Raw genomic sequence first — 25,229 nt, 5'->3', positions numbered from 1 at the left:
TAGCTTTCAATCCATTGATCACTTGCGATATGAGTTCACTGCACAGAGTCGCAAGAGAAACGACATCCTGCGTACAAACACTAGGCTTTTAATCAAACACCCTCCGGACACTGATGCAAAAAGATTTACTACGCAGTGTTCTTACCACAGATATAATGTCTTAATCATCACAAATTCATATGCTTGGAAAAAACGCAGATGCTCTTAGTAACCTCTGTGCAGTCACATCCATGTCATGGATACCATCAAACACTTGCAACGATTAGTTCTTCCTTGTGGAAAGAACAAGGAACAGATGAAATTTTAGCCATAAATATGCTGAACTATTATTGCATTGATCATCTCTAGCATACAGAACGACAACATAGATGGTATTTTTTTTTACACAAGCAAATGGTACATTGCATGAGCATCGACGACCGATTTTGCTATACATGAACCGAGTTAGATTTAGCTCCATGCCCGGTGTCTGAGACTCTAAGAGTGCAACCAACCAGCCATCCATGATACAGGAGTCAATTATGATACCAATAAGATAGATTTTTCTGCCAATTGGCCCTTCAATTGGGAATAGTGTTGTCAAGTAGAATGGAGCAATCACATTTGGCATCTTACTCGCGAGGCCGAGCAAGCCAAAGGGAGCTTAGGGCGCGAAGTCGTGAGAAGTAATCGCTTATGGCAAGAAGCGCCCGTGCAGACTGACGGGTAGTTAATATCCGGATCATTTGTTGCAGGGTTTGCTGTCGCAGGTTGTCCGCCTGGGAAAAATGATACAATAAGCTAATCTCAAATAACAAGAACTTCAGACTGACCAAAGAAATGAACATACCATGTTGTACAATAGACAATTAATTCAGAGCATGCAGTAGACTAGATGCTACAATAGTTTATGGCTTTATGCAACATCCTGACGAATTAAGAGCAGCAAATTTGAGCAAGAAGATCATTTACCTGGCGAAGAAAAGTCTCAAGAGTTCCAAGTTTCCCCATAGCCATAGCCATCTGGCCCATGTAGTTTGCAACATTCCCTGTAGATCCTGAGGGACCGAGAGAGCCAGCCAATGTTTCTGCCAAGGACTGATGCAATGCCTCCATCCCTTGAGAGAGAGCATCTTCAGCCTGTTGTGATGACTGCTGGAGGTTGCATATGCCCATCAACTGCTGCTCGGTAAGCGGCTCCAGCTGATTTACTAGTAGCTGCAAAGTTACATCTTAGAAATTCTAATGAAAAACCTAAGCTAATTTGGATTTATTCCATTATACAGCCATTTGCTTGATTAGGTTTTTTTGTGGCACAAAGAAAGGAGGGTATAAAAAATATATCTATTATAAACAAGGTTCGCCGTACCGTACCGTACCGGCGTTTCGACCCGGGCTCGGTACCGGTACGGTACGGTATACCGCTCGGTACACCCAGGTGTACCGAGCGGTACGCTCACGTGTACCGAGCACTGTACACTGCTACAGTGTTACTGTACACTGTTACAGTGTTACTGTATACTGCTACAGTATCGGTACGGTACGGAACGGTCCGTGTACCGCTAGTCTGTCGGACCGGTACGTACCGCCCGTACCGGGCGGTACAGTCCGGTACGGCAAACCTTGATTATAAATACAGTGTATAAAAAATTCAGCACCTTTAGAAGCTCAGATGAACGGAAACCCCCCAGCCATAAAAAACACCTTTCGGCTGGTGTCTTCCACATGCCTGATGATATGTGAAAAACATCTGCCTTGGCGGCAACACCCTTCAGCCGAAATATTTCTTCATAATGTGTCATGATGCCATCGACAATAACACGTAGATCATTTTCACTCGCATGAGCATTCACTGCAGTCCTCAGTTCACTGATCTGCCGGTTATGATCATCAAGCCATCGTGCATACTCTACATCAAAAGCCAAGGCCCCTGCAATGATGTTTTAAAATGATAGCCATTCTTGGAGAGTAGGCAATTAAATTAGAACACAAAATTTATAGAAGCTTGCAACAGTGGTAGGTAAACAAGTAAATAAATTTATGATGCAATTTTGAATTTACCGTGCGAAGGAAACGCAGTTAGGCAGTCTCAAGGAAAATTGAACCTAAGACAACCTTGTAAGTGGCTTTTTGTGTACAAGTTAATCACATATTAACCATCCAGCTTGGCCAAAAAGTAGAACCATAACGAAATATTAGATATTTTTTTGCATTATAATACCACGGATACCATGGAGAAAAGAAAATTGGAGTCCTCATACAGACAATAAAAAAAAGTTGCAATTTGATGATCAAATTATCCTGTGCTTGAAACAAAACTACTTTGTTGCAGAATGAAGTTTTGCAAACCCTTTCTATGCTACTTTTCTCTAATTGCTGCTGACCGAATATATTAGGCTTACGTATTGACAAAAAGTACAACTGGCATGGAGGAAATAACTATTTGGAACAAATGCACTAAGGCCATCTTTGAAGTTTAAATATGTTTGTGTTATCAATGCTGTTGGCAAGGCTATTCTGAACACAACATCAGATTAAGGAATAATGCAAAAAGAAATTACCATTTCCACCCATGGCATGGGTTTGATCTCCTGAGCTAGAAATAAAAATTCCCTGCCGAAAAAACAAAAAATAGCATAACAGCCTGGTTATGTAATCCATATTGTTCATGATAGAAGTGACATGAATAAAATAGAAACGAAATAGTCCAGAAAAGAATGAATACCACACCTGCTGGCGAGCTCTTTGAAGCTCCTGCTCAAGTTGAGTAAGCTTCAGCCGACTACTCTCTAGTTGTTGCACATATGCCTTGTAATTTCGTAAAGAAGGTGTAAATATATAATTTATTGAAAATGTACCTCACTGAAGTTAACATAAAAATCCAGTTAACATAAGGGAAAAAGAAATACTACTTGTTCGGCAAATGACTGATATTGGAAATTACATTGCTTTTCCAATGAATTCTTAACCTAACTTATTTGTCATGCCTAAAAATCAAGAAAATGGGAGCAAAGCTATTGTAAATTGTAATTACACAAATATTTTCCTAAATGCAAACAATTCAATCAGGATTGATAGATGGAGAATTAACAGTAGTGATATGCACCTGATGTCCACTAGTTCCAAATAAGCGCTTAGAACTAAGAAGTGTTTTCTTTTTCTCCAAGAACATACCATGATAATCTTATAGATGCTACCAAAAAGCAACATTAAAACTTGCAACAAAAAAGTACACAAACTACCTTTTTCCTTAACCGACTCTTTCTGGCAGCTTCACGATTTTGAGCAAGTCGACGAAGTGTCTGCAAAAGCATATCGATATAAATAAATACATTTATACCTCTGACTAATACATGAAAGCACCAACTAACTGGAAAATACAACAAATATAGTACCTTTTGGTCCAGTGTTTTGTCCTTCGATCTGTCACTAGAATCAGATGCTGCAACGGCAGCAAGTTGTCCTCGTTCTGACTGTAATTTAGGAGAAAAAAAACCTTAGCCACAAAAGGTATCAAAATTTCAATACCTAAAAGACATTCCATTTTGAAAACAACAGGAGGATATATATACATATACCTCTAATGAGTAAACAAAACAATAGCATGTTCCATTTAGATCCATTGGTCATAGTAAATATCAGCTAATCAGTCAAAACCTAGGGCAATAAGATGCCTACACTAAACAAGTAATCATGGTCATCACAATATGGCATATGGTTTACAATCTTTGAAAAGAAAAACCATTTGATGGTTTCTTACTTTTCAATTGGCTCAGCTTTCAACATGTTTATTGAAAATCTAGGATCACTTAGTCATTGGCCCCATTCACAATAAAGTCCAATCCCTGGACCAAACATGTCTTGGCCTGAATGAACAATGTACATCATACAGATCTGATTTGATATAATACTGAAATAGATTGAATAATAAATTGACCAAACTGATTCATTTAAGCTCCTTCTCTTCTCTTGTTCAATGTGAGGTGCATAGTTCATTATTTCTCCATTGTCTGCCCCTATCCACTTCACCATCCTGCTGCTCAAACCGTCAAGCTTTAAAAAATTGAAATAGAAACGTATATCACCTTCCTTTTGAAGCTTAGGTAGTATTGGTTGGTCTCCTCTCGATGACAGATGATCGAGCAGATACAACAAAGTTCCTCTTCTTCCTTTTTTCTCTTCTTCCACTTTTATTTTTCCCCTTGCAGCTGCCTGTGTCAACACATAGCCTATACCATATCAGCAGCATGGTGGACCAGTCCAAGTGGCAACTGACATAGGACTGGCATTTAGGACTTTAATCCTTGATATACACAAACCGATTAGCATTTTTGAACCCACTTATCATCCTAGTAAGTTATATACTTATAGTTACCATGCATGCACCAGATAGTTAAGAAGGGAACAGGAGCTTGATTTGGCCAATAAATCAACACTTTTGACTTCAGCAAATCAAGAAAATAAAGATGAAGAGATATTAGCAAAGAAGATTTCAGTACTATCTGCAAATCCCAAATTCTTCCACAAGATTGGATGGTGCGGGACCATTTAACAACTATTCTACAAAAACTGCAATAAAAAAATGCTCCTTGAGTTTGTTGCATCAAAAAAACAAGGTCATCACAACAACTTGAGGACAAAGAGCTCTAATGTTTACATCCTACCGTGACAGATATAAGAACCGAGAAAGAACTCAAGGCTTATCCCACCATGTAGTCTTAGAACCCCCCCCAACTTTGGGCAATGTGAATTTAAGGTGTAGTCTTAATTTTTAATTATATTTTGGTTATAGAAATGATTGGGAGAATACTTAAGCCATTATCAGTCAAGTTTAAAGAGTTCTAGTGTTTTACTTCAAATTTATGGGATTCCAATATTACCAAAAAGAAAACTCTTCTACCACAAGTTACATGTTTACTGTACATACAGCATACTGGAAGCCCCTAAAGCTACATCATGCAATTGATTTTTGTTCTTTTATGCAATCAAATAGATCAGAATAGTCAGATTAATTTCATCTTCTCCTTATTCTTCCTTAGCATACTTTGTATCCTCCAATTAGAGAAAATACTTAAAGGGGCAAATTTTATCATAGGGTACACCTTAGAATTTTGCAGGTCCCATTTTTAGCTTTAAGGAAATGATGCAGAAGTCAACCAAGCTCATTTGGATTGAAATCCAAGTCTCCAAAGACAAAGCTGTCAAGAACATAATAATCCCTCTCTAAAGCAACCCACTATTTTCCTGAACTGCTGAATCAGCTCAAATTCTTAGACATGTATAGACTTAATTCAGTACAATTCATGTCATTGAAACATTTGTAATCTTGAGGACTTCAGAAAGATGCAAACAAAAAAACTGAAGGTAAAAGAACACATAAGTGGCCATGAAAATACAACCAAATGATTGGCAAGAGACAAATCTAAGCATATACGGAAACATCAAAACCTTAGTATTTCATGTAGAACGTAATGCACTTCCATAATGCCTGAAAGATGTTCTTAAAGTTTTGCCTGCCTTCTATGCAATTCACTTAAGCATGCAGTGAAATAACATTCAGTTTTATAGTACTTTAACATCGTGCAACAACAAAAGTTACCAAAGCAGGATAAAGAAATATACTAAGAAAACAAGATGTTATTCCATCTTTCAGAAAATGGCAGAAAGAAAGACAATTAATATTCTGATGATACAGCATAAAGCATCTAGTGATCTAATAAACAAAAGAGAAAAGTAAATCACCCTCTGATTTTTGTCATCAGTGTCCACATCTGTGGAAGTATCTGTCCTAGGACTAGCATTTGCCATTGTGGACTCTCCCCAGTTCTCAAATTGACTGCTGGAAAATGACACCAGCTTAGGTTGCTGACCCTTTTGTTGAGGTGAGGTCAAAGGCTCAACCCTTACAGCAGGTGTGGTACCAGAGGAAGCTAAAGGCTGCGATCATGGGAATAGAAATCAAGAGGATATTTTCTACCAGCAGCAAGTAACCATATGCACCTAATAACACATACACACACAAAAAAATAAAATAAAATAAAAGGAAAATCTTACATTACTGAGAACACCAGATTGAGAAATATTTGAAGTAAAGGTTTGTCCGCTTTGTTTCACACTAGCTGCCAGATCTGTATAGATGATAAAACATAAGCAATGACAGGCCTCATGTCGAAACATTTTGTGAACACATAAAAATCTGCTGCCACTTATATCAAAAGAAGAGATCAACAAAATGTTAATAAGATTAATCAGTTTCAGCGTTCCAGCAAGTATAAAATATTTAGCCATCTCAGATTATCTTCTTTCACCAAATAATCAAGTACTTAAGATGGCTCCGATGGTCAGATATCTTCCTATTCTTCTCATATTGCTTACCTCATGTTTCAGATATTTTAAAAGTTGGTATTTCTGTTGTCACAAGCCAAAAAAAAAGACCTTTAAATTTCCCACGAAGGAACTCAGACATGTAAAAAAAAAAGTTTCCTTTGAAAAAGAATTTATGAAATTGAATTTGTACAACTAGGCCTGGATACATCTTTCTAGAAAACAAGATAATGGCAAAACTGACATTTATATAGCAATATGACATCATGTGCTTCACTTAGTGTTAGGGTTAGTAAGTATTTTTTAAGAGTTCTAATTGTATTTAAATTAGTTGATAGAGTCCTAATTAAATTAAAACTCTTTAGTGAATTAAGATTTGTTTCTATAAATATATATTTAAGTCTCAGGGCTTCGATGGAAGAGAGAGAGGCAAGACGATTTGGGTGCTCCCAAGGGTGATCACTAGAGTTAATAGAGAGGGTAAAGAGAGTTCTTCAAGTTTATGTGAGAGGTGAACAAGGAAAGTCGTACTTAAGTCAGGATAATTCAGGAGCTTTGTAATTAATCTCATATATTGAAAAATCTGGTTTTCTCCATGGATGTAGGTAAGGATTTGTCGAACCACGTTAATCTTGCATTGACTTTTTGGTATGTTCTTTTGACTATTAATCTCTAGTGGATTTCTCTTTTGATTTTTGGTTTTTCTTCTCTCCCTTCCCAACACTTAGAAGCTAGTGGAGGTAGCGAGTTACTAAAGAAAATTATCAAGTCAAACAGACAGAAATAGAAAAATAATAGTTACTCGGCTATTCCATAAATTAAAAATAAAAAAGAAGAAAAACATATCTCACCCCTGCGGATGTCAGAAGCAGCACCTATATGAAATACAGTAGACTGCTCAAGCAAGCCAAAGTCAGATACTCGAGAAGGATGTGTTGTGTTTTCCTCAGTGCCGCTGATGAAGAAATCAAACTATATTAGCCATTACATGATCTGTAGACCAACGAAAGGGCATACACAGATATAAACATGCAAACTTATATACATATATGTATCTTAGGAGCAAAGAATGCATGCTAAGATGGTGCTGAAAATGTCAGCATGGTCCGGAAAACCGACATGCTACTGGAATGAACCCATGCCAACATAGCTACTGGAATGAACTGACATGCACTAGACTTGTAACACCCCCGGTTTAGTCCCACATCATAAGTGGACAAAAATTAAGATGGGCTTATGAGGGTTATGAGGATTTGATGAGTGTGTTACTGTTAACTTGGACCTAAATATTTTGGACTAGCAATTCAAGCACAACAAAGTTAATGGATCAGATATAACTCGAGTAAGAAAGGGATATCAATGAATAAGACCGAAGGATCCTTCATGACATGAAGTCACCACTAGGCTAAGCCTTGCATCAATTTAGGATCTAGTTTTGAACTATGTTGGGTCTCGACAAAAACATCACGATCTGAGCTAACAAAATTAATGACAAGACTTGCATAACATGTTAGATCCACCATTTTGGTCTCTCCACAAGCTTTGCAAGTCGCCACAACTTTTCAACTTTAATAAGGATCAAGAACATATGCGAATATGGAGTTGGTAGATGATATAATATGTTTCACCAATAATTTCATGCAATCCAATATTCGAAATGTTCTGCACAGTGATCTTATATCTGCTTTTGCATCTTATTCCAACAAGAGCAGCAGATGATATTCATATAATATCTACTAATATCATCCTTACAAAAAATCTCTTTTCCAATCGATAGATTGGAACAGGAGCTGATGTTATTGATAGTCACTATTGTAGAAAGAAGCAGATAGTCCACATAGCAAATAGCAATACCATCAAGAAAATACCACAGCTTCCGATCCCAGAGCTTATAGAAATGATCTCAAGAGGGCAGCCATGGGTAACCATGGAACTTAGCAACTAAACTCGAATCAAGCAAAAGATTGAAGGGTACCCGAGTTACCAAAACAGCAGAGAATCAAGAGACTATGCACATACTTGTCCTGGACCGCCGTCGACGACGAAATAAAGCTCGGCATCCCGGCCACAGCTAGTTCACCATCTTCGACTCTCACCCCAGCTTCTCCTACTCCCCATCCACCGTCACCGCCGCCACCAAGCAACCCAAACAAACTAACAAAAAAGATCCCTAAAGCTTTCAACTTTCCAGCCCTAGAAGACTTCCACCCCGCCAGAGACGAAAGTTCCAGAACCCTCTCCGTACCAACCACTCGGAGCAATTAAAGCAAGTCTCGCGATGGGCAACAACCAGCTGAGAGAGACAACCCTGCAACCCGAATCCGTACACCGGGAGAAAGCGTCTCAGAGACACACAAACCAACTCCAAGCAAGTACAGACCCCCCGATGTCGGTGGGATTCGGGGTAGGAAGGACCGAGTTCTACCGCCAAAACCCTAAATTTCGGAGGGAGCAGCTCGGAAGGATCGGCAACCGACTCCTTCCCACTCCTCCTGGTACTTTTGACTCCACCCTTCGATCTCTTTCAGCTTTTTATCTTCTTACTTTTCCCCAGGGCACGGGGGGAGAGAGAGAGAGTAGACGATCTCGAGGAACGGGTGATGCTGGAGGAGAGCAATCTAATCCGAGAGTGTCGTCTTCTTGAAAGGACGCTCTTTTTGCCTTGTTGCTGGTTTGTATCGGTTCATGACGATTATTTGGACCTAATTTAACGTTAGGAATATACTAACATTGTTCTGCTTCGATATGATTGTACGATCTAAAAAGGGTAATTGTTCAGTCGACTGTTTTTGGGGTGAAATGGGCCATTTTGGGAGGGAAGATATGGATTCGTCCTCCACCTCCCACATTCCACTCCTATCGAAGAATAATCAAGACTAATTTAATGATATTTTTTATATTATAATTAAATATTTTCTATTTAGGATCAAAAATATATATTATTTTTTAATAAACATAAAATTAAAAAATCTTATAAGAAAAATAAAAATTCTTTTTTCTATCAATCCACTTATCTTTTATTTTTTAAAATTATAAATATTCTTTTCGAGACCTTTGACATTTTTATCTTGATCGAACCCGCATGGATTTACTCTTTTGGAGTCACGGAACTCCAAAAGGTGCCTCTTGGAGGGGGATACCCGTCTAGCTCATCCAGTCCAATCGATAGAGACTGTGTGGGAGCACCAAAGGGTCTCTGGTCTGTCTCGGTACACCTTGGGGGTACGAGAGATTATCCGTTTTGGGCGTGGGAGCGCCAAAGAGTTTTGTCCCTTCAAAACGCTTAGATGCCTCTAAGTGTAAGGGAGGCATGACTGCTCCTTGGCTCCTTCACTCCTCAACTGATGTGTGATTAAGTTGACTTTATCAAACAGGTGTCATACAATGATAGAGTAATCTTTCCTAAACATTAGCTACTGCTTCAGTGGTTCTAGTTGTTCCTTGAATTGGAACAGAGATGAGTTGCTTGTTAAAATATGAAAACACAAGGTTGTTTGCAGAATGTGATCTCCATTGTCTTTCTGAAAAGATTTAGGATACAGTGTCATCAACCCATGAGATTTGTGCATGAAATTTATGAATTAGTTTCTGAATGATCTTTTCTGAATGATTTCTCCACTGCATTGACAAGTTCAAGAAACACTGGTCCTGCATAACATTGCTGTTTTAGATTTGGTTCCTCAAACAGCTGTTTGATGTTCTAGTTTGCATGGCCTCTTTCTGCTTACACTGCAGACATCAGCTTCGTTTCCTTTGTTCATGTGCATTGTCTTGGTAATGAACTCATCTGCATCAGCTTCTGCTAAGCAGTGTCATTTTCTTATGACCATAAACAGTTGAACTCTTCCCTTCTGTATGAATTCTCTTGCTTTCTAGATGGATTGGTTGAATTCGTCTGTAAGATACGAATCCATTTGCAGCTTACAGCTTCCATCAGCTGTTTGACATTCGACTTTGTTTCAGTTCTCGAAGAGTTGGTAATTCCACCATTGTCAAAGTCCACGTTCTTGGCATTCAACTTTGTTCCTTTTTTTGTCTAGAATAAAATTCATCGTTAAGTAAAACGATTAGAAAAGTCTTCTCTTCCATCTGAGTTGATCAACAAGAAGATATCAGAGGCTCAATCCCCTCTCCAGAAATGACTATGCTATAGCTTTCAGATATAAATTGCTATGTTGCTCCACAAAATCTGCAGTTTATGCCAATCATGTTGGGGTTTTGTAATGGGTTTCTCCTTTGAACCTTGAGAAGAAATCTTAAACTGGTTCTGAAAAGAAGAAAACTTGTAGAAATATGTGAGCCTGTTTCTTAAGACTGACTGCTACATATAGACTTCTTTGTTCTCGAGGAAACGTTGCTGAAAGGCTATTTCTTTTGCTCATTCAATCATTGGTTTACTGGCACTTTCAGCCATGAATGGCTGACTGTCATGGTAGAATGACAACCACACCATTGCATTTCAACAGCAAAAGCTACAGATCAGTACATATCATCCAAGTTGTACTCTCATTTGTTGGCAAAAGGACTCATATCTACTCTTTGTGGTCCTTAACATGAGATTGATTATCAGCAACATACATTACAGCAGTTAAAATCCTCCAAGATAATCTGAGAACACATATTGTATGAAGTGATTGCTAGTTGGGCTACTGAAAACAGAAGAAATTTAAATCATGCATTAATAAATGTGTGCTGCTACTTGTAGCAATTTGGTTTTCTTCAAAATGGTAGAAAAATGTCTGTTTCTTCTTTTTTTCCAAACAACAAAATTGTAAGGAAAAAAAAGAAAATCAGAACTTGAAAAAGAAAATAAAGGATTCGGCCGCTGATCCTTCCAAAAAAAAAAAAAAAAAAGATTTGGATGACAAAGCAAATTTAGTTGACCGATCAATACCACGATTCTTCTCCCGATTAACATGAATTACCTTATCTTTTTTTTGAAGGATTTTAACAGAAGCAAAATATCTCTAATAATATTTTAAGCTTTCAGAGCAGCACGTTGGAATTAAACTTGTTTAAAGTCATAAAGAGGTTCATTTCATCAAAAGAAAGATTCATTGCAACAAGTGAGAGAATCATTACATCAAGAAGAAAAAATGGATTAAAAGTCTATAAAAAGATAAGTTAAATCGGTTATTGATTCTTAAATGATTTCTTGAAATAGAATGATTCGTTTTGAATACAATTAATATAATGTATATTTGGGACTATATAAACCTCATATGTTGGGTCACGAGGAATAGAGAGTTTTTGTAAAAGTATTTTTCTTGAGAGAAATATAGAAGATTAAAGCTTGTCCTACTCTTCTTTGAAACAATAATAATAATAATTTGACTATCATCAGCCATCTTTGAAAAATGTGTTCTACATGTGTTTTTTGCTTTGTCAGTAATCCTATAAAGTTCTTGACAACTTTCTCTAGTTGAGTTTGAATTCAAGCACACACACAAGTTCAGTTCCAATGTGTAGGGTTTATGTACAGCAGCACACAGTCAAACCAATGAAACTGGAGGCACAAGGCAACATGGAGCAGGTCAAAGATCAGACCACCAATGTTGACCAGCTTTTATATTATGACCAGCTTCTACGTTTCTAACAGCTGAATCAATCACCAAGCAAACAATCTTTTGTGTCTTGCAAATTGTCACAGTAACTCTTCTGATCATGCATCAGAACTGTTCAAAGAAGTCAACCAACAAATCAAGCCAAACATTATTGGTCTTTTATCTCCCAAAAAGATATGGTAGTCACTGTCAGTGTCATCTTTAATTAAACACCAGAAGACAACAAAATGGGAGATTAGACATATGGCTCCATGGACCATGTCATCTCAAGTTACCTAGAGATTAAGAATCTGACTTGAGAAACAAGCACTTCAACTGGACTGTCAAGCCTTTAATGACATTTTGGTTGGAAGCACCAGGTCAACATTCTGGATGCTTTTTTGACAAGAGACCAGTAATACATCCCCTCATTCTAACCTTGCAAGGTTATATTTACCATAGTCAACATGTTTGTGTATATATGAAAGCAAGGTTCGTTTTACCGTATCGTTTTGATGTTTCGATCCCGACTCAATATGGTATGGTACCAATATATCAGACGGTATATTAGGGTGTACCGAACGATATACCCTAATATATCGAATAATTTTTTTATTTTTTTTAACAGTGCTATAATATAGTATTATAGCATTGTAATAATATCGGACGGTCTGTGTACCGATAACCTGTCGAACAGGTACGTACCATCAAATATGGGTAGTACGTTTCGATATGACAGATCTTGTATGAAAGTATAAATTGAGTTTTTTCTCGTAGAAAAGTAAGTTTTTGGATAAAATAAATTTTACGAGGAAAAGAAACAAAAGTATTTTTTTATTTCTTTTCATTAATACCCCTTTTTTCAGTATCATGTGTTCCGGTCCCTCATATATTATATTGTTTTTTATAGAAGAAGGTTGCATTTGCACTGTATTACATGATTAATATGGGGATAAATACAAAGAGTGGGAAATAGGATATAGCTAAAACACATCGCCTTCGATTGGCGACATCACAGTGCCGGTTAGTGTTTATGATGTTTGCCTGCGGCAGTGTCCTACAAGCTTTTGCCTACATGACATGACATGACATGGCTAGACAACTTTGACTTGACTTTTGTTTGGCTAAATTCCAGCCAAAAGGCTTCATCATATAAGGCTTAATTCTAATGCTCAGCAAAGATTAGTCGTCAATTTAGCGTTTTTATCGTGTTAATAGCATGATTAATTAATTGATGGAGGTTTAATTCATCCAACAAATCTGTCCTTTATGCACTGATCTTTTCAAGACACTTTTAAGTGTGCTGTCTATTTATTCCCGGTATTCTTTACCTGTGATCGGACAGGCAAAGAGATAAGGATGGACCCACTGCATTATTGGTCATGTCGACCAGAAAAAAATATAGAGGTGTTATATATATATATATATATATATATATATATTCTATCTATGTTTACATATTAATAATTAATTATCTTAACAAGGAACATCTAAAGCACCCAATAAAATGTATTGATATGTCAAATAAACATATATATATATATATACACAAATTATACAATAATAGAATGTATAAGATGTTATTAGTGTGCAGATGAGTTATTCAATCGACTAGCTTCAAGTTTTTGTACAATAAGTTGAGATCGGGTGATCAAAATGTTTAGACTTAAGCTAATTAGATAAAGTACTTAATCTATTTAGGTCTCACATTTGCCAGTAGTCCGGACTAGTTCATGTGATTCCTTGAATTCTTGGAGGATTATGAGACGACGAAGAAAATAAGCACAAAAGCAAATTTCCAGACATGAGAGAGAGAGATTCGAACAATGAATTGAATCCATCGAGAAACTTTGATACTGTACAAGTTAGAAGGCGACATCCCAGGACAAGAGGCTTAGAGCTTGATGCTTGATATGGACCACCTCGTAGCTATCACGTCGTCTCTCTCTGTCTCTCTCTGTGTCTCTCTCTCCCTTGAAATTTTCTCAAAGGTCGAGTCACTGAAGGACCATCTCTCTCTGTGTCTCTCTCTCCCTTGAAATTTTCTCAAAGGTCGAGTCACTGAAGGACCATTGTGACAGTAGAGTAGGTATACACTCACGAATCAGATTCAAGTCCCATAAATGATCCCTATGGGGTTTAGGTGGATGAACACTCGCAATACTGTTTGCCATGAGAATGGACCGGATGATGATTTCACAACAAAAATTCATATCCCAGCTTAGTTTAATATGGTCATAATATATATATATATATATATATATATATATATATATATATATATATATATATATAACATTCTTCGTATTAATGTATTCAAACCCATATTTTTTTCACTTTCCTATATTTGGAGATGTGAATTTTCAAAGATAATTTCACTATCGTTTGAATATAATATTGTACTAATTTATCTGTCAGTAATTTTGTACATCGCGAAGCCCACTCGAGCCATGCAAGGCATCGTCTCTTCACGTACGTATCCACCACACGTATATACAACAGGAAGCTCGCTCGAGCCATGCAAGATATCAGTTCGGCTACGAGCCCAGCGGCGCCGGCTCACCTCACCTCGTTATCTCGGTGACGTCACTCCGTGCCTCAACCCGTACGTCATCTGTCCGTCCTTTCTTCCTCGATGGCCACGTGGCACGAAATATTGCCATATGATCGATTGATTCCAATAGTATCGTCACGGCGTTGCCAACCCCTTTTTATTTTGGGCGGGCTCCCTCCCTCGAGACTTTTACCCATTTCTGTACCCACTCTTCGCCCCATCTTCGAGGAAGCTATCTGCACTCCCTTTCGCCCCAAGCAAACGTCTCGAATCCTGCCGTTATATATCGACCGTGTCTCCCTTGTTGGATCTCTCCATCCTGCAACCAGATATGGGGAGGCCGAGCGTCCACCAGAAGAGCCCCGAGCAAGCCAAGGCCAAGGCGACGAAGAAGAAGAAGCCCATCAAGGTGGTGTACATCTCCAACCCCATGAGGGTCACCACGAGCGCCGCCCAGTTCCGGGGCCTCGTGCAGAAGCTCACCGGCCGGGACTCCAACGTCGCCGACATGGCCATCGCGTGCTCGCCGACAGGTGGACCCTCCGCGGACTGTGAGGGCATGACGCCGCGAGATCTGAGCTCGGGCTCGGGTGCGCTCGGTCCGTGTAAGGGCGCGGTGGCGACGCCGTTTGAGATGTTGGATGATGACGGCTTCTCCTCGCAGATGTTAGAGGACTTGTCGGGGTTCCCACCGTGGCCGTCGCTGTGTTGTGAGTCTTCGGTGGGTGGATTCTGGAGACTCGGTCAAGTGTGAGGAACAATGGAAGGATTCAGTATACCTTGTTGGTCACAGTCATGTCCATATATACTCTTCTTGTTTCATCTTTTCCAACTGATCCTCGACTTCTTTCTCTGAATCTCTTTGTCTGTATCTCAATAATATGGTTTGATTTGGCTGCACTGTCGAATAGAGAGTATAACAAAGGATTACAGATGAGGGGATGGATGGAAATCACGATAAGAAATAGGCTTCCAATAACAAAGAGTTGGAGAGACATTAGCTGTCTGCAACTGGAAGTAACTTTGATGCATGCATCCAACAACGAAAGAATCCAGCGCAAAAATGATGCTACAAGCTTTAGCCTGATCCATCCTTGTTGAAACCGGAAGGATTTGGAGGACTGTGCTGTGAGTTTGTAGTGAATGGTTGATGGTTACTCACCAAACAAAAGCGTGAGAAGATCTTTGAGATGAACAGCCTTCCGGAAGAAGACGGAAACCATGAATGCTTGAAAGTAATGTTTGACCGGAGCGTCTCCCAGCTCTGGGCAGTATGTAATGGCATTCATGGAGCTTCGTGAGAGGCGGACGAGTGCTCATGCCACACAACCTGATGCAGTACATGTATGCATACAATTGCTTTTACTATAGGGAAGCCTGGTTCATATTGTAGACATTTCAGTACGTGTACCCTATTATGGTTCAGCATGAAGATAAGAAAACTTATTAACCTTAAATAAATGATACAGTAAATTTATTTGAAGCTAAGATAAACAAATAGAAGATGCAGAAAAACATGGAAAAGAGGGGCGGCTGATGAGAAGGGAGAAGAAGAAGAGAAAAAACAGGAGAGGATGCATGGAAAGAAAATGACGACCGAAGGAGAGAAAGCGATCAGATGAGAAAAGTTCTTCTCTTCCTTAATAAACAGATTGGCGTAAATATCTTCTAAAAATAAATTAAGGATATTTAAATAATCTTAATTAAATTATAAAATTAGATCATTTTTTTATTTAACCTAAATTATAAAATTAGCTATACTCAAATAAAGAGGATTATATCTATATATATATATTATGAATACTCATTATTAGACTTTTTTTCTCGGCTATTTCTTGTGTATACAGTAATTCTCCATCGAATACAACAAAAATATAGTGCAGGGTTTTTAATGGGCCAAAAAGTGGTTCAAGGCCTGTTATCATCAAGTGGGGATTGTCCGACCGCTTGATCTTCATCGGACGGTTCCATACTTGCCTAAAGATTATGATGTTTCGTCGGATGGGACCTTGATGATGTTGATCGGTACTCGATCTTGGGCCGTCGTTTACACGATCAGACGGTGGCAACCAAACTCGATGAAGGGGTGGTTCTGTGAGGCTAAGATCGTCATTTTAATGGTTCTTTGGATATTTTCGTAAAAACGTGAGAGATGACGGGCGTTACGAAGCCGTCGACGTGCGGTCGGCCCCTGCGGGCCCTACAAAAGAGGGCGGCCCCGCATTCGTCCGATGGCCGGGGCATAAAGCGCTCGCCATCTCTCGTTCGCGTGACCTCTCCTCCACCTCCTCGCCTCGTTGCTACCGATCTCATTCTTCGGATCGCCCTGGTGCTCGATCCCGATCCCGATCCCGATCCCACTGGGAGTAATGGCGGAGCAGCTCACCGACGAGCAGATCTCCGAGTTCAAGGAGGCCTTCAGCTTGTTCGACAAGGATGGGGATGGTCTGGTCTCCATCTTTCGCTTCCCATTTTTCTCTGTTTTGCTTCGATTCCAAATGTCTTGCTGCCGGACACTCTGGTGGTTCTGCTTCTCGTTGGAGCAGGATCTCGTTGGGTTTTGTTCATCTGATCCACTCTCTCTTTTTGGCTCTTTTCCCTTTTATTGTCATCTTAGGGTTCCATGGGGGTTCTAAAAGATATTAGATGGATTAAGTTGTTTTATGGATTCAACTTCTTAGATTGAGATTGATGCGCATTTTGGGGCCTAAAAAAAGCTCTTTTATCCCCTTTTAATTGGTATATAATATGATATGGTAGTTTTGCCACAGTAGTTGTCCATGCAGCGGTTAGTGCTGATTTTGATTACAGAGATCAGTTCAGAATGGTAGGGTGTGAAGTTTTGGCTGCAATCTCCTCCCACCTCGTTTGTGATTGCTTGTAAGTGAGGTAATGTTGTGGATTTTCTCCATTTCCACAACATTGAGTTCTTGGGTAAATGCGAAAGCCTTTATGCCTACTGTCGTCATTTAGATCTTCATGTACCGGCGATGCTAGACAAGACAAACAAAGTGTGAATGCACGAGGCTCCCGCCAATGTGGGTACTGGGGAGGGTCAGTTCATCTGCTTTGAATTGACATATTGATGTAACATTCGCTTTTCTGAAAGAGAAATTGATGATAGAATTAATCTTAATCTATATACCCTAATATTATTGGTGATGTATTGATATTGACATCAGGAAACATGAGTTTCAACTCCTCTGGACTTCTTTCTGGATCAGAAGTTTAATTCTCAAAGTAGGGACTAATTGAAGGTAGTAAGAGAGGGTTCACAATCTGTTCATCATGGTTGTATGGTTAACTGTCCATGTGAGATAATACTCGTATGCATTATTTCTGCTACCAAGTAGGGAGGATAAAGAAAAGGGCATGTGATAAGGAGAAAAAAGAACACTTATATTCCTTCTGCATTCTATATTTTGATCAGATAGAGTTTAACTGCGTAATTCATTAACTAGTAGTAGTCTGGCATGCCTTCCATGAATTCTTTTGATGTACCATCAATCTCAATCACACTTCATTATGAGGTTGCACGCATCGAAGAAGTTGGTTGATGAGAAATATCTACCATCGTCGATGAGGGAGGTACTAGTGAGTCGGACAAAGTGCGAGTAAGTTTGCCTAGTAAAATGATAATTTATATATCTAGTTAAATGCGTATGATGCAGTTCCACGGTTTAGGCAGTTTGTTTCTGACACAAGAAACCCATTGCAATTATTTTACATCCTGATAATTTTGTTGTCTGTGTTAAGAAGTTCAACTGCTTTTAACTTTGTAACCATTCTTTAGAGATCTTGATTAATCACTTGCAGTTTAAAAATGGCATCTTCAGTACTATATCCAAAATCACAGAAATCTTGTCTTCTAGATGTCATGTGTTTATTTATTTGATATTGTGCCTTTGTATTTCAATAGGTTGCATCACCACTAAGGAGCTCGGAACTGTGATGCGCTCATTGGGTCAGAACCCCACGGAAGCAGAGCTACAGGACATGATAAATGAGGTCGATGCAGATGGTAATGGAACGATCGACTTTCCTGAGTTTCTCAATTTAATGGCTCGTAAGATGAAGGACACCGACTCTGAGGAGGAGCTGAAGGAGGCCTTCCGTGTTTTCGACAAGGACCAGAATGGTTTCATCTCCGCAGCGGAGTTGCGTCATGTCATGACCAACCTTGGCGAGAAGCTGACAGATGAGGAAGTTGATGAGATGATCCGTGAAGCTGATGTCGATGGAGATGGTCAGATCAACTATGAGGAGTTTGTCAAAGTCATGATGGCAAAATGAGTCTCTCCAGGATATAAAATAAAACGCAAAACCTCCACCGGCAGTTATTTAAAGTAACTGTTCTTACATGTTTGAAAGAAACATTTTTTTGATCATGCACTTCTATCTTGTGCATGGGCATTTTGTTGAACTGGGTTTTCTGATTATTCAAATCAGCCCTGTCTGCTTTTATTTTCAGAATGCTAAGTGTTTTGCTTGAATCAAATATGTAAACCATTCTTTCCACTCTTTGATGTTTACTCTTGCAGATTTGGAATGAGGAAAATATCATTTGCTTGTTCAATTTCTTATGCATCTCTTGTTCGGTTAGTACCAAATTGTGAACATAGAACATGCGATTTTGTTTCCTATATTTAATATTTCAAGGTTAGCTCAAAAAGTTCCTTTATTTCATCTTCTAAATCTGTCATTTTCTTGGTTGTTTAAATGAGGTTATGATGATTAATCTGTATGAATCTCCATTTTGGGTGACTCAGCTCACAGTTCCATTATTCCAACCTCATTCCTTTTGCTCCTGTCATGACCACTGTGACAAAACTATGAGTGTGCGAGTTATATGCATCATCATCATCATTCTCAAATTTATGTTGAATGACTGTTCCTTTTCTCTCTTCTTTGACTTGTGACTCAATTTTAGTCAAAACCTATGTTCTTTGACATGATGTATGGCCTTGGAGAAGTAATGAATGAGACCCAAGATGCAATTGGGTGCCATCATCCGTGGGGTAGAAGACCAAACACCTTCATTTACTATATTTTAGGATTTGGGGTATGGTTGATGTGGAAAAAAATTAGTCGGATTAAATTCGAATACAGTACATATTTACGGTTCAATATTATTTACAATCTTAATGTTAAATGACGATAAACTATCGTGCATATCGGGGTGTATCCATAAAACACGAGCTGATAAACTATCGTGCACATCGAGACTCATGATAGCACACATAGCACACAATGATAGCACACATAGCACACATCGGACATGATCCATTGGTAAGGTTACGACGAATATAATCATAATCCATAAAGATATTGATAGTGGGATCCAAACTCAATAGATGACCAACGATAGTTAAAGATATTGATAGTGGGATCAGATCTAGACTCAATAGATGACCAGCGATAGTTAAGAGCAGATACTTACGAGCGTTGATTTAATCGTCAAGAAATCATACGTTCAATATTCCAAAACATAATTCTCGATTCAAAAAATATTTTTATTTTTATTTTTTATTTTGTTATTCGAAAAAGATCAAAATTTTCTTATTTAAACATGTGGCACCATGGGAGTACTTAGCCATTGAGCATTTTTTACTATTGATAATTTTTAAATAATAAAATATTTTTGTTACTATTTATAATATTAATTTTATTTTATTTTATCTTTGTCATTGTTGCTAATATATACATTCATTTGTAAATAAATAATATTTAAAAATATTTAAAAAAATAATAAAGAAAAAGTAGAAATAGTAATCTATGGTACTGAATTACTAGTGGTGTCATCTCCACTATTTTGACTTTTAAACCAAGCATTCTTACAATAAAAATGTTATGAAAATAAAAATTAGAGGATGTATTAAAACCGGTGATAAAAGAATTTGGTGTGAAAATTTATCGGTCCTCGTTGAATCGATCATTCTAATTTTCTATTTGGGGATATTCTAATTTTGTAATTTTAGATGTTCCCGTTGGGTATACTTGTAACTTTATGTGACATCACGTGCCGCTGACACTCGACCGCACTACGGTGGCGAAAGGGAGCGACATACAATAACGGATGGTGAGAGCACATCTACTGATGCGGAAGAGAGTACCGACCGACTCCTCGTCCGATTCCATTACTCTCTCTTTTTCTCTTCTCCCGTGTCTGCGAAGGCTGGTCTTCTGAGGGATGGACGCATGCACACCGTCTCAGCGCTGCCAGGGGCGGCGGTAGTCGCGGAACTGGGCTTGTAACAGTGGAGAGAAGGCAAAAAGGAGCGATTGTTTCATCACCTAGGCGCCTAAAGTTGCCTCCTTTGTTGCTTTGTGCTCAGTTTCTGTTCTGGTGGATCTCTACGTCGTTTCCACTCGGTTTCGGTCGCTTGTTTCTTTTCTTCACTTCCTATTGCCTTTGTAGCTTCATTGGAGTTTTGGTGGACTGGCGGCTGCGGGTTTCGGAGGTTGGCTATGTCGTCGGTGCAGAGGGAGAGGAAGACCGCGCTTGTATTAGGCATTAGTCGAGAAAGAATCACCTTTTGTTGATTCTGATCTCGAACTAGCTTCGGTTCGTCGTCCAAGTATCGCTTGCTTTTGTGGTTATTGTTGTCGCGTGTGAGAAAAAAGAATCAATTTTTGGGCGGTTTCGCTCATCATATTGCCGTTGGTGGAGAAAGACGCCGAATCGGCGTTCACTCTGTACATCCTCGGGAGAGTGTGCTGCGTTCGTTTTGATTCGGCCTTCGGTTTCACTTTCGGTGATGAGCTGAAGCGCGCAAAGACGAAATTTTGGCGTCGTCCTCTTTGTCTTGGCGCAAAGACGAAATGGGGGAGTTCACTTTCGTTTTGATTGCCTGATTTCTCATTCATCTTGAATCGATAAGCTTCATCTCTCTGAGACGGTATGCTGTTCTGAGTAATTCTTCTGCTCATACTTTCCAAATACAGAACGAAAAAGATCATTTTTCTTCCCCTTTTCATTTGGAACCATTCTTTGAATGTGATTGTGTAGTATCTTTTGGTAGGTACTCAGGACACCATTCTTCTGTTCTAAGCAAGCACGATGCCTGATTCAAAATTTCTGTTCTGTATGTGAATCAGCTTATAAATCATTTTATTGCGTGCTGCTTTGTAAATGGTTGTATTTGATAGAAATAATAGAAGATAAAATAATAGAAGATAAGAACAATAATTGAGGAAGCTTTATTGTAGAAATGAAATAGCTTTTACATTAACATCTTCCTTTTACGAGGAAGGATTTCCGATTTTCCTTAACAGAATAGAGAAATTTCCTCGTATAGTTAGGAAAATCTTATCTTCTATCGTGCCCCCGCAAGATGGTGCTCCTCTTATCTTCTATCGTGCCCCCGCAAGATGGTGCTCCTGACAAGGATACCAATCTTGGATCGATGCAAAGAATTGTTTACAAGCAAGAGGCTTTATGAGTAAGATAAGTGTAGATCGCTGCTGTTGCTGTTGCGATTGTTGTTGCTGTGATGGCACAGGCGTTCTCTTCATTCTCCTTAAGTCTGTCAAATGTTGACAGATCAGCGAAGACTACCGCGGTGAGGAAGATGAGCCTCTTAGGAATGCAACGGCATTGGTCGCTGGCCGAAGGGTGAAGCTTCACTTTCTTCAGCGACGTTGGTCGCTGGCCGAAGGCAAGAGCGAAGCCTCGCTTTTCTCAATGACGTTGGTCGTGGTTGGGATTACGACAGCTGTGACGGTAGAGAAGAAATCTACAGCAATATTGCAGTGATGCTACTATAGCAAAGGAGGAAACTGCAATAGATGAGGAAGCTGTAGCAGAAGAGGAAGCTGTAGCAAAAGAGGAAGGAAAATAGCTACAACAAGGAAGAAAGGTGGGGCAGTGCTGATGAGTAGCACTAAAGATACCGTAGCGGAAGGGAACAGACGTTGGCGCAGAGTGGCAACACCAATGATGAATTGACAGCGAGAAGAGAGCTTGCTCTAGGCAAGCGGCTCTGATACCATGATAGAAATAATAGAAGATAAAATAATAGAAGATAAGAACAATAATTGAGGAAGCTTTATTGTAGAAATGAAATAGCTTTAGCTTGAATACATTAACATCTTCCTTCTATTTATAGAGATTAGAGATTACGAGGAAGGATTTAGAGATTACGAGGAAGGATTTTCCTAACAGAATAGAGGATTTTCCTTAATAGAATAGAGAAATTTCCTCATATAGTTAGGAAAATCTTATCTTCTATCAGTATTTATGTTGACACACGTTCTTCTTGAACACGTTTCCAGTGATCTATATAACTAAGAGAAAGGCAATTAGTATCACATACGCCCTTGTGAAAGACGACTTGGTAACCACTCCACTAAATGCATCAAATATCTTCCTATTTGTTGAGCAGATCCTTTCCTTGACGGACTTGATGATACATCATGCCTTCTCACTACTTGTGGGGGATATGCTTTCCGTGATTTCTTACATTGAATTTATTGCATGCTTGTTGAATGTAATAATGGAGATGGAAAATACGTCTGTTGGTTGTTCTTGTTGTATATTTCTTCTTCCGTATATCCTGCACACTAATTATCTTTTGGGTTCCGAACTTGTGAGACACAGTGCATGTTTTCTAATGCTTTGGTGCTGCATCTGTTCCTATCCAGGGAATACAAACTTGCGTTCTTGTGCTGCTTGTGATGATGGGGGTGCTATTAATTGAAGACATGGTGTGTCCTGGTGGCTCAAATTATGTGCAGGGTGAGAGGAATGTTGGTTACGGTGGCTTCCACCAGGTTTCAGCGGGCGAACACATAATGGGAGAGGGAGATCCGGTTGACCTGCCACCAGAACAATTTGCTGAGGCTGGTGATGAACATAGTGATGATGATATTGATATAGAAGAACTTGAATGGCGCATGTGGAGAGACCAGCTGCGGCTGAAACGCTTGAAGGAGAAGCAACAGAGCAAGAGCAAGGTGCAGACTGATGCAGCAAGACAGCAGTCACAGAAACAGGCCTGCCGGAAGAAGATGTCTCGGGCACAGGACGGGATTCTCAAGTACATGCTGAAGATGATGGAGGTGTGCAAGGCTCAGGGCTTCGTCTATGGTATAATTCCGGAGAAGGGCAAGCCCGTCAGTGGTGCTTCCGATAACCTCAGAGGTTGGTGGAAAGACAAGGTCAGGTTTGATCAGAACGGGCCTGCTGCTATAGCCAAGTACCAGGTTGATAATGCTGTACCTGGATCTAACAGTGATGTCAACGCGGAGACTGTGGGTCCTCATTCATTGATGGAGCTTCAGGACACAACGTTGGGTTCTCTCTTGTCTGCTCTTATGCAGCACTGTGATCCACCACAGCGGCGGTTTCCCCTTGAGAAAGGAATCCCGCCCCCATGGTGGCCTACTGGGAGAGAGGAGTGGTGGCGCAAACTGGACATCCCTATGGAACATGGCCTACCACCGTACAAGAAGCCACATGATCTGAAGAAGTCTTGGAAGGTTGCGGTCTTGATGGTGGTAATCAAGCACATGTCTCCTGACATTGAGAGGATCCGTAGGCTTGTTCGGCAGTCCAAGTGCCTCCAAGACAAGATGACTGCCAAGGAGAGCACAACATGGCTTGCTGTCATCAAGCAGGAGGAGGACATGTAGATGAAGCTGCACACAGATGCATGCGCACCCCAATCCGCTGGCCGTGGTGTCTCAGGAGCCATCTCCTTCGACAACAACAGCAGCGAGTATGATCACACAGGCATTTACAAAGTTAAAGGTGAGGGTGTGGCAAACTACAAGCTGGCTCTTGCTGCTAATGCCTTTAATTTAAGAGCTTGTACAGGGGATGTGATGCTTATTAGATCTGCTCCGATGAAGGGAGAGAAGGATGTAGGGTTCATTCAGAAAAGAACTTCCAGGGAGTCTGAACTGATGATGAACAGCGGATCTATACCTGCGATAATGCGCTATGCCCACACAACAATTTCCGCAATGGATTTCTTGACAGGAACGCCAGGAACAGTCACCGTTATGTCTGTAAGTATCAGAACACTCTTCCTACAGGTATTGGGATGATGAGCAATGGCTTGCAGGTGCCTGACAACAAGCCTTCAGTTAATCCAGTCAATATATCTGAACTCGGTATTCCTTCTGATGGGCAAAAATTGATCAACGAGTTAACGAACTTGTATGATATCAGTATCAATGCTAGTAAGAACTCCAGCTCGGGAGGTGTGACCATGTTGGAAGGATCAAATTCTCTTCAGATGGAAGACAGCTTCTTTGATCGCAGTCTATTCGAAGAGGTCAGTGGTGTGGTAGAGCGATCACTGCCACTCGAACAAGAACCAAGTGCCCAGCCCCTTGAAGCTAGTGCAGGTATCAGGATTAGGTCTGGCTTCAACATGCTTGGAATGGATAACTCTGATGCCTTGCATGGGGGTACAAAGCAAGATGGATTTAGCTGGTTCTGCTGAAATGAAATGGTGGAGACACCATGTTTGATCATTTCTTTAAAATGGTGGAGTCGCGTCAACAGCAGCAGATTAGATTTCCGAGAATAAAAAGAACCTTGAATTTGGCTTAGGGTGGTCTTCCCTTATCTCGATATGTAAATTTTTTTCCTTGTTATATATATTGGATAGATATTTATATGTGGAGTGCGCTCCTCAAGACTTGGTTGCATGTATAGAATGTGGAGTTTGTATTAGTTTTGAGAACTCATGAATGGATACTTTGATGTTTAGACTGTCATGTTGCTTTTAAACTTGCTCTTGTTCAGATATTTATGGCTTAGTAACTTGTAGTCATATAAGCTTTTGCAAATTTCTCCTTCTTGCAGATCGTCGATGGAC

General features: G+C 39.5%; 3 protein-coding genes and 1 pseudogene across 3 annotated transcripts; 3 read left to right on the top strand and 1 right to left on the bottom strand.

The window, feature by feature from the left end:
• Nucleotides 1-301: 301 nt before the first annotated feature.
• On the bottom strand, nucleotides 302-8,977 carry LOC103972376 (transcription factor TGA2.2). Its single transcript, XM_009386693.3, has 11 exons — nucleotides 8,323-8,977; nucleotides 7,155-7,258; nucleotides 6,034-6,107; nucleotides 5,722-5,916; nucleotides 3,375-3,452; nucleotides 3,222-3,281; nucleotides 2,710-2,787; nucleotides 2,541-2,592; nucleotides 1,638-1,909; nucleotides 952-1,197; nucleotides 302-758 (listed from the first exon to the last, which is right to left on the bottom strand). The coding sequence occupies exons 1-11, from the start codon at nucleotides 8,361-8,363 to the stop codon at nucleotides 612-614; spliced, it is 1,347 nt and encodes a 448-aa protein (XP_009384968.2). The 5' UTR covers nucleotides 8,364-8,977; the 3' UTR covers nucleotides 302-611.
• Nucleotides 8,978-14,588: 5,611 nt separating this feature from the next.
• Nucleotides 14,589-15,300, top strand: LOC135627458 (sigma factor binding protein 1, chloroplastic-like). Its single transcript, XM_065133564.1, has one exon. It carries the CDS (start codon nucleotides 14,732-14,734, stop codon nucleotides 15,152-15,154), a length of 423 nt encoding a protein of 140 aa, XP_064989636.1. The 5' UTR covers nucleotides 14,589-14,731; the 3' UTR covers nucleotides 15,155-15,300.
• A 1,328-nt stretch (nucleotides 15,301-16,628) lies between these two features.
• On the top strand, nucleotides 16,629-18,976 carry LOC135627305 (calmodulin). The gene is made up of 2 exons (XM_065133351.1): nucleotides 16,629-16,845; nucleotides 18,320-18,976. Exons 1-2 carry the CDS (start codon nucleotides 16,770-16,772, stop codon nucleotides 18,691-18,693), a joined length of 450 nt encoding a protein of 149 aa, XP_064989423.1. The 5' UTR covers nucleotides 16,629-16,769; the 3' UTR covers nucleotides 18,694-18,976.
• A 1,546-nt stretch (nucleotides 18,977-20,522) lies between these two features.
• On the top strand, nucleotides 20,523-25,101 carry LOC135627643 (protein ETHYLENE-INSENSITIVE 3-like 1a; annotated as a pseudogene).
• Nucleotides 25,102-25,229: the final 128 nt, after the last annotated feature.

This window comes from Musa acuminata, chromosome BXJ2-11 (assembly GCF_036884655.1).
Source record: "Musa acuminata AAA Group cultivar baxijiao chromosome BXJ2-11, Cavendish_Baxijiao_AAA, whole genome shotgun sequence".
NCBI lineage: Eukaryota > Viridiplantae > Streptophyta > Magnoliopsida > Zingiberales > Musaceae > Musa > Musa acuminata.
The sequence above is the reverse complement of the archived record's forward strand: the minus strand, read 5'-3'. Positions and strand labels throughout refer to the sequence as shown.

Excerpts from the sequence above, each read along its gene's own strand:
- LOC135627305 (XM_065133351.1), top strand. The coding sequence starts at position 16,770 with ATGGCGGAGCAGCTCACCGACGAGCAGATCTCCGAGTTCAAGGAGGCC. Across the intron at positions 16,846-18,319 it reads GTTCGACAAGGATGGGGATG|GTTGCATCACCACTAAGGAG; the intron begins GTCTGGTCTCCA and ends GTATTTCAATAG.
- LOC135627458 (XM_065133564.1), top strand. The coding sequence starts at position 14,732 with ATGGGGAGGCCGAGCGTCCACCAGAAGAGCCCCGAGCAAGCCAAGGCC.
- LOC103972376 (XM_009386693.3), bottom strand. The coding sequence starts at position 8,363 with ATGCCGAGCTTTATTTCGTCGTCGACGGCGGTCCAGGACAA. Across the intron at positions 1,910-2,540 it reads CCATGCCATGGGTGGAAATG|GGGCCTTGGCTTTTGATGTA; the intron begins GTAATTTCTTTT and ends ACATCATTGCAG. Across the intron at positions 759-951 it reads TTGAGACTTTTCTTCGCCAG|GCGGACAACCTGCGACAGCA; the intron begins GTAAATGATCTT and ends CATTTTTCCCAG.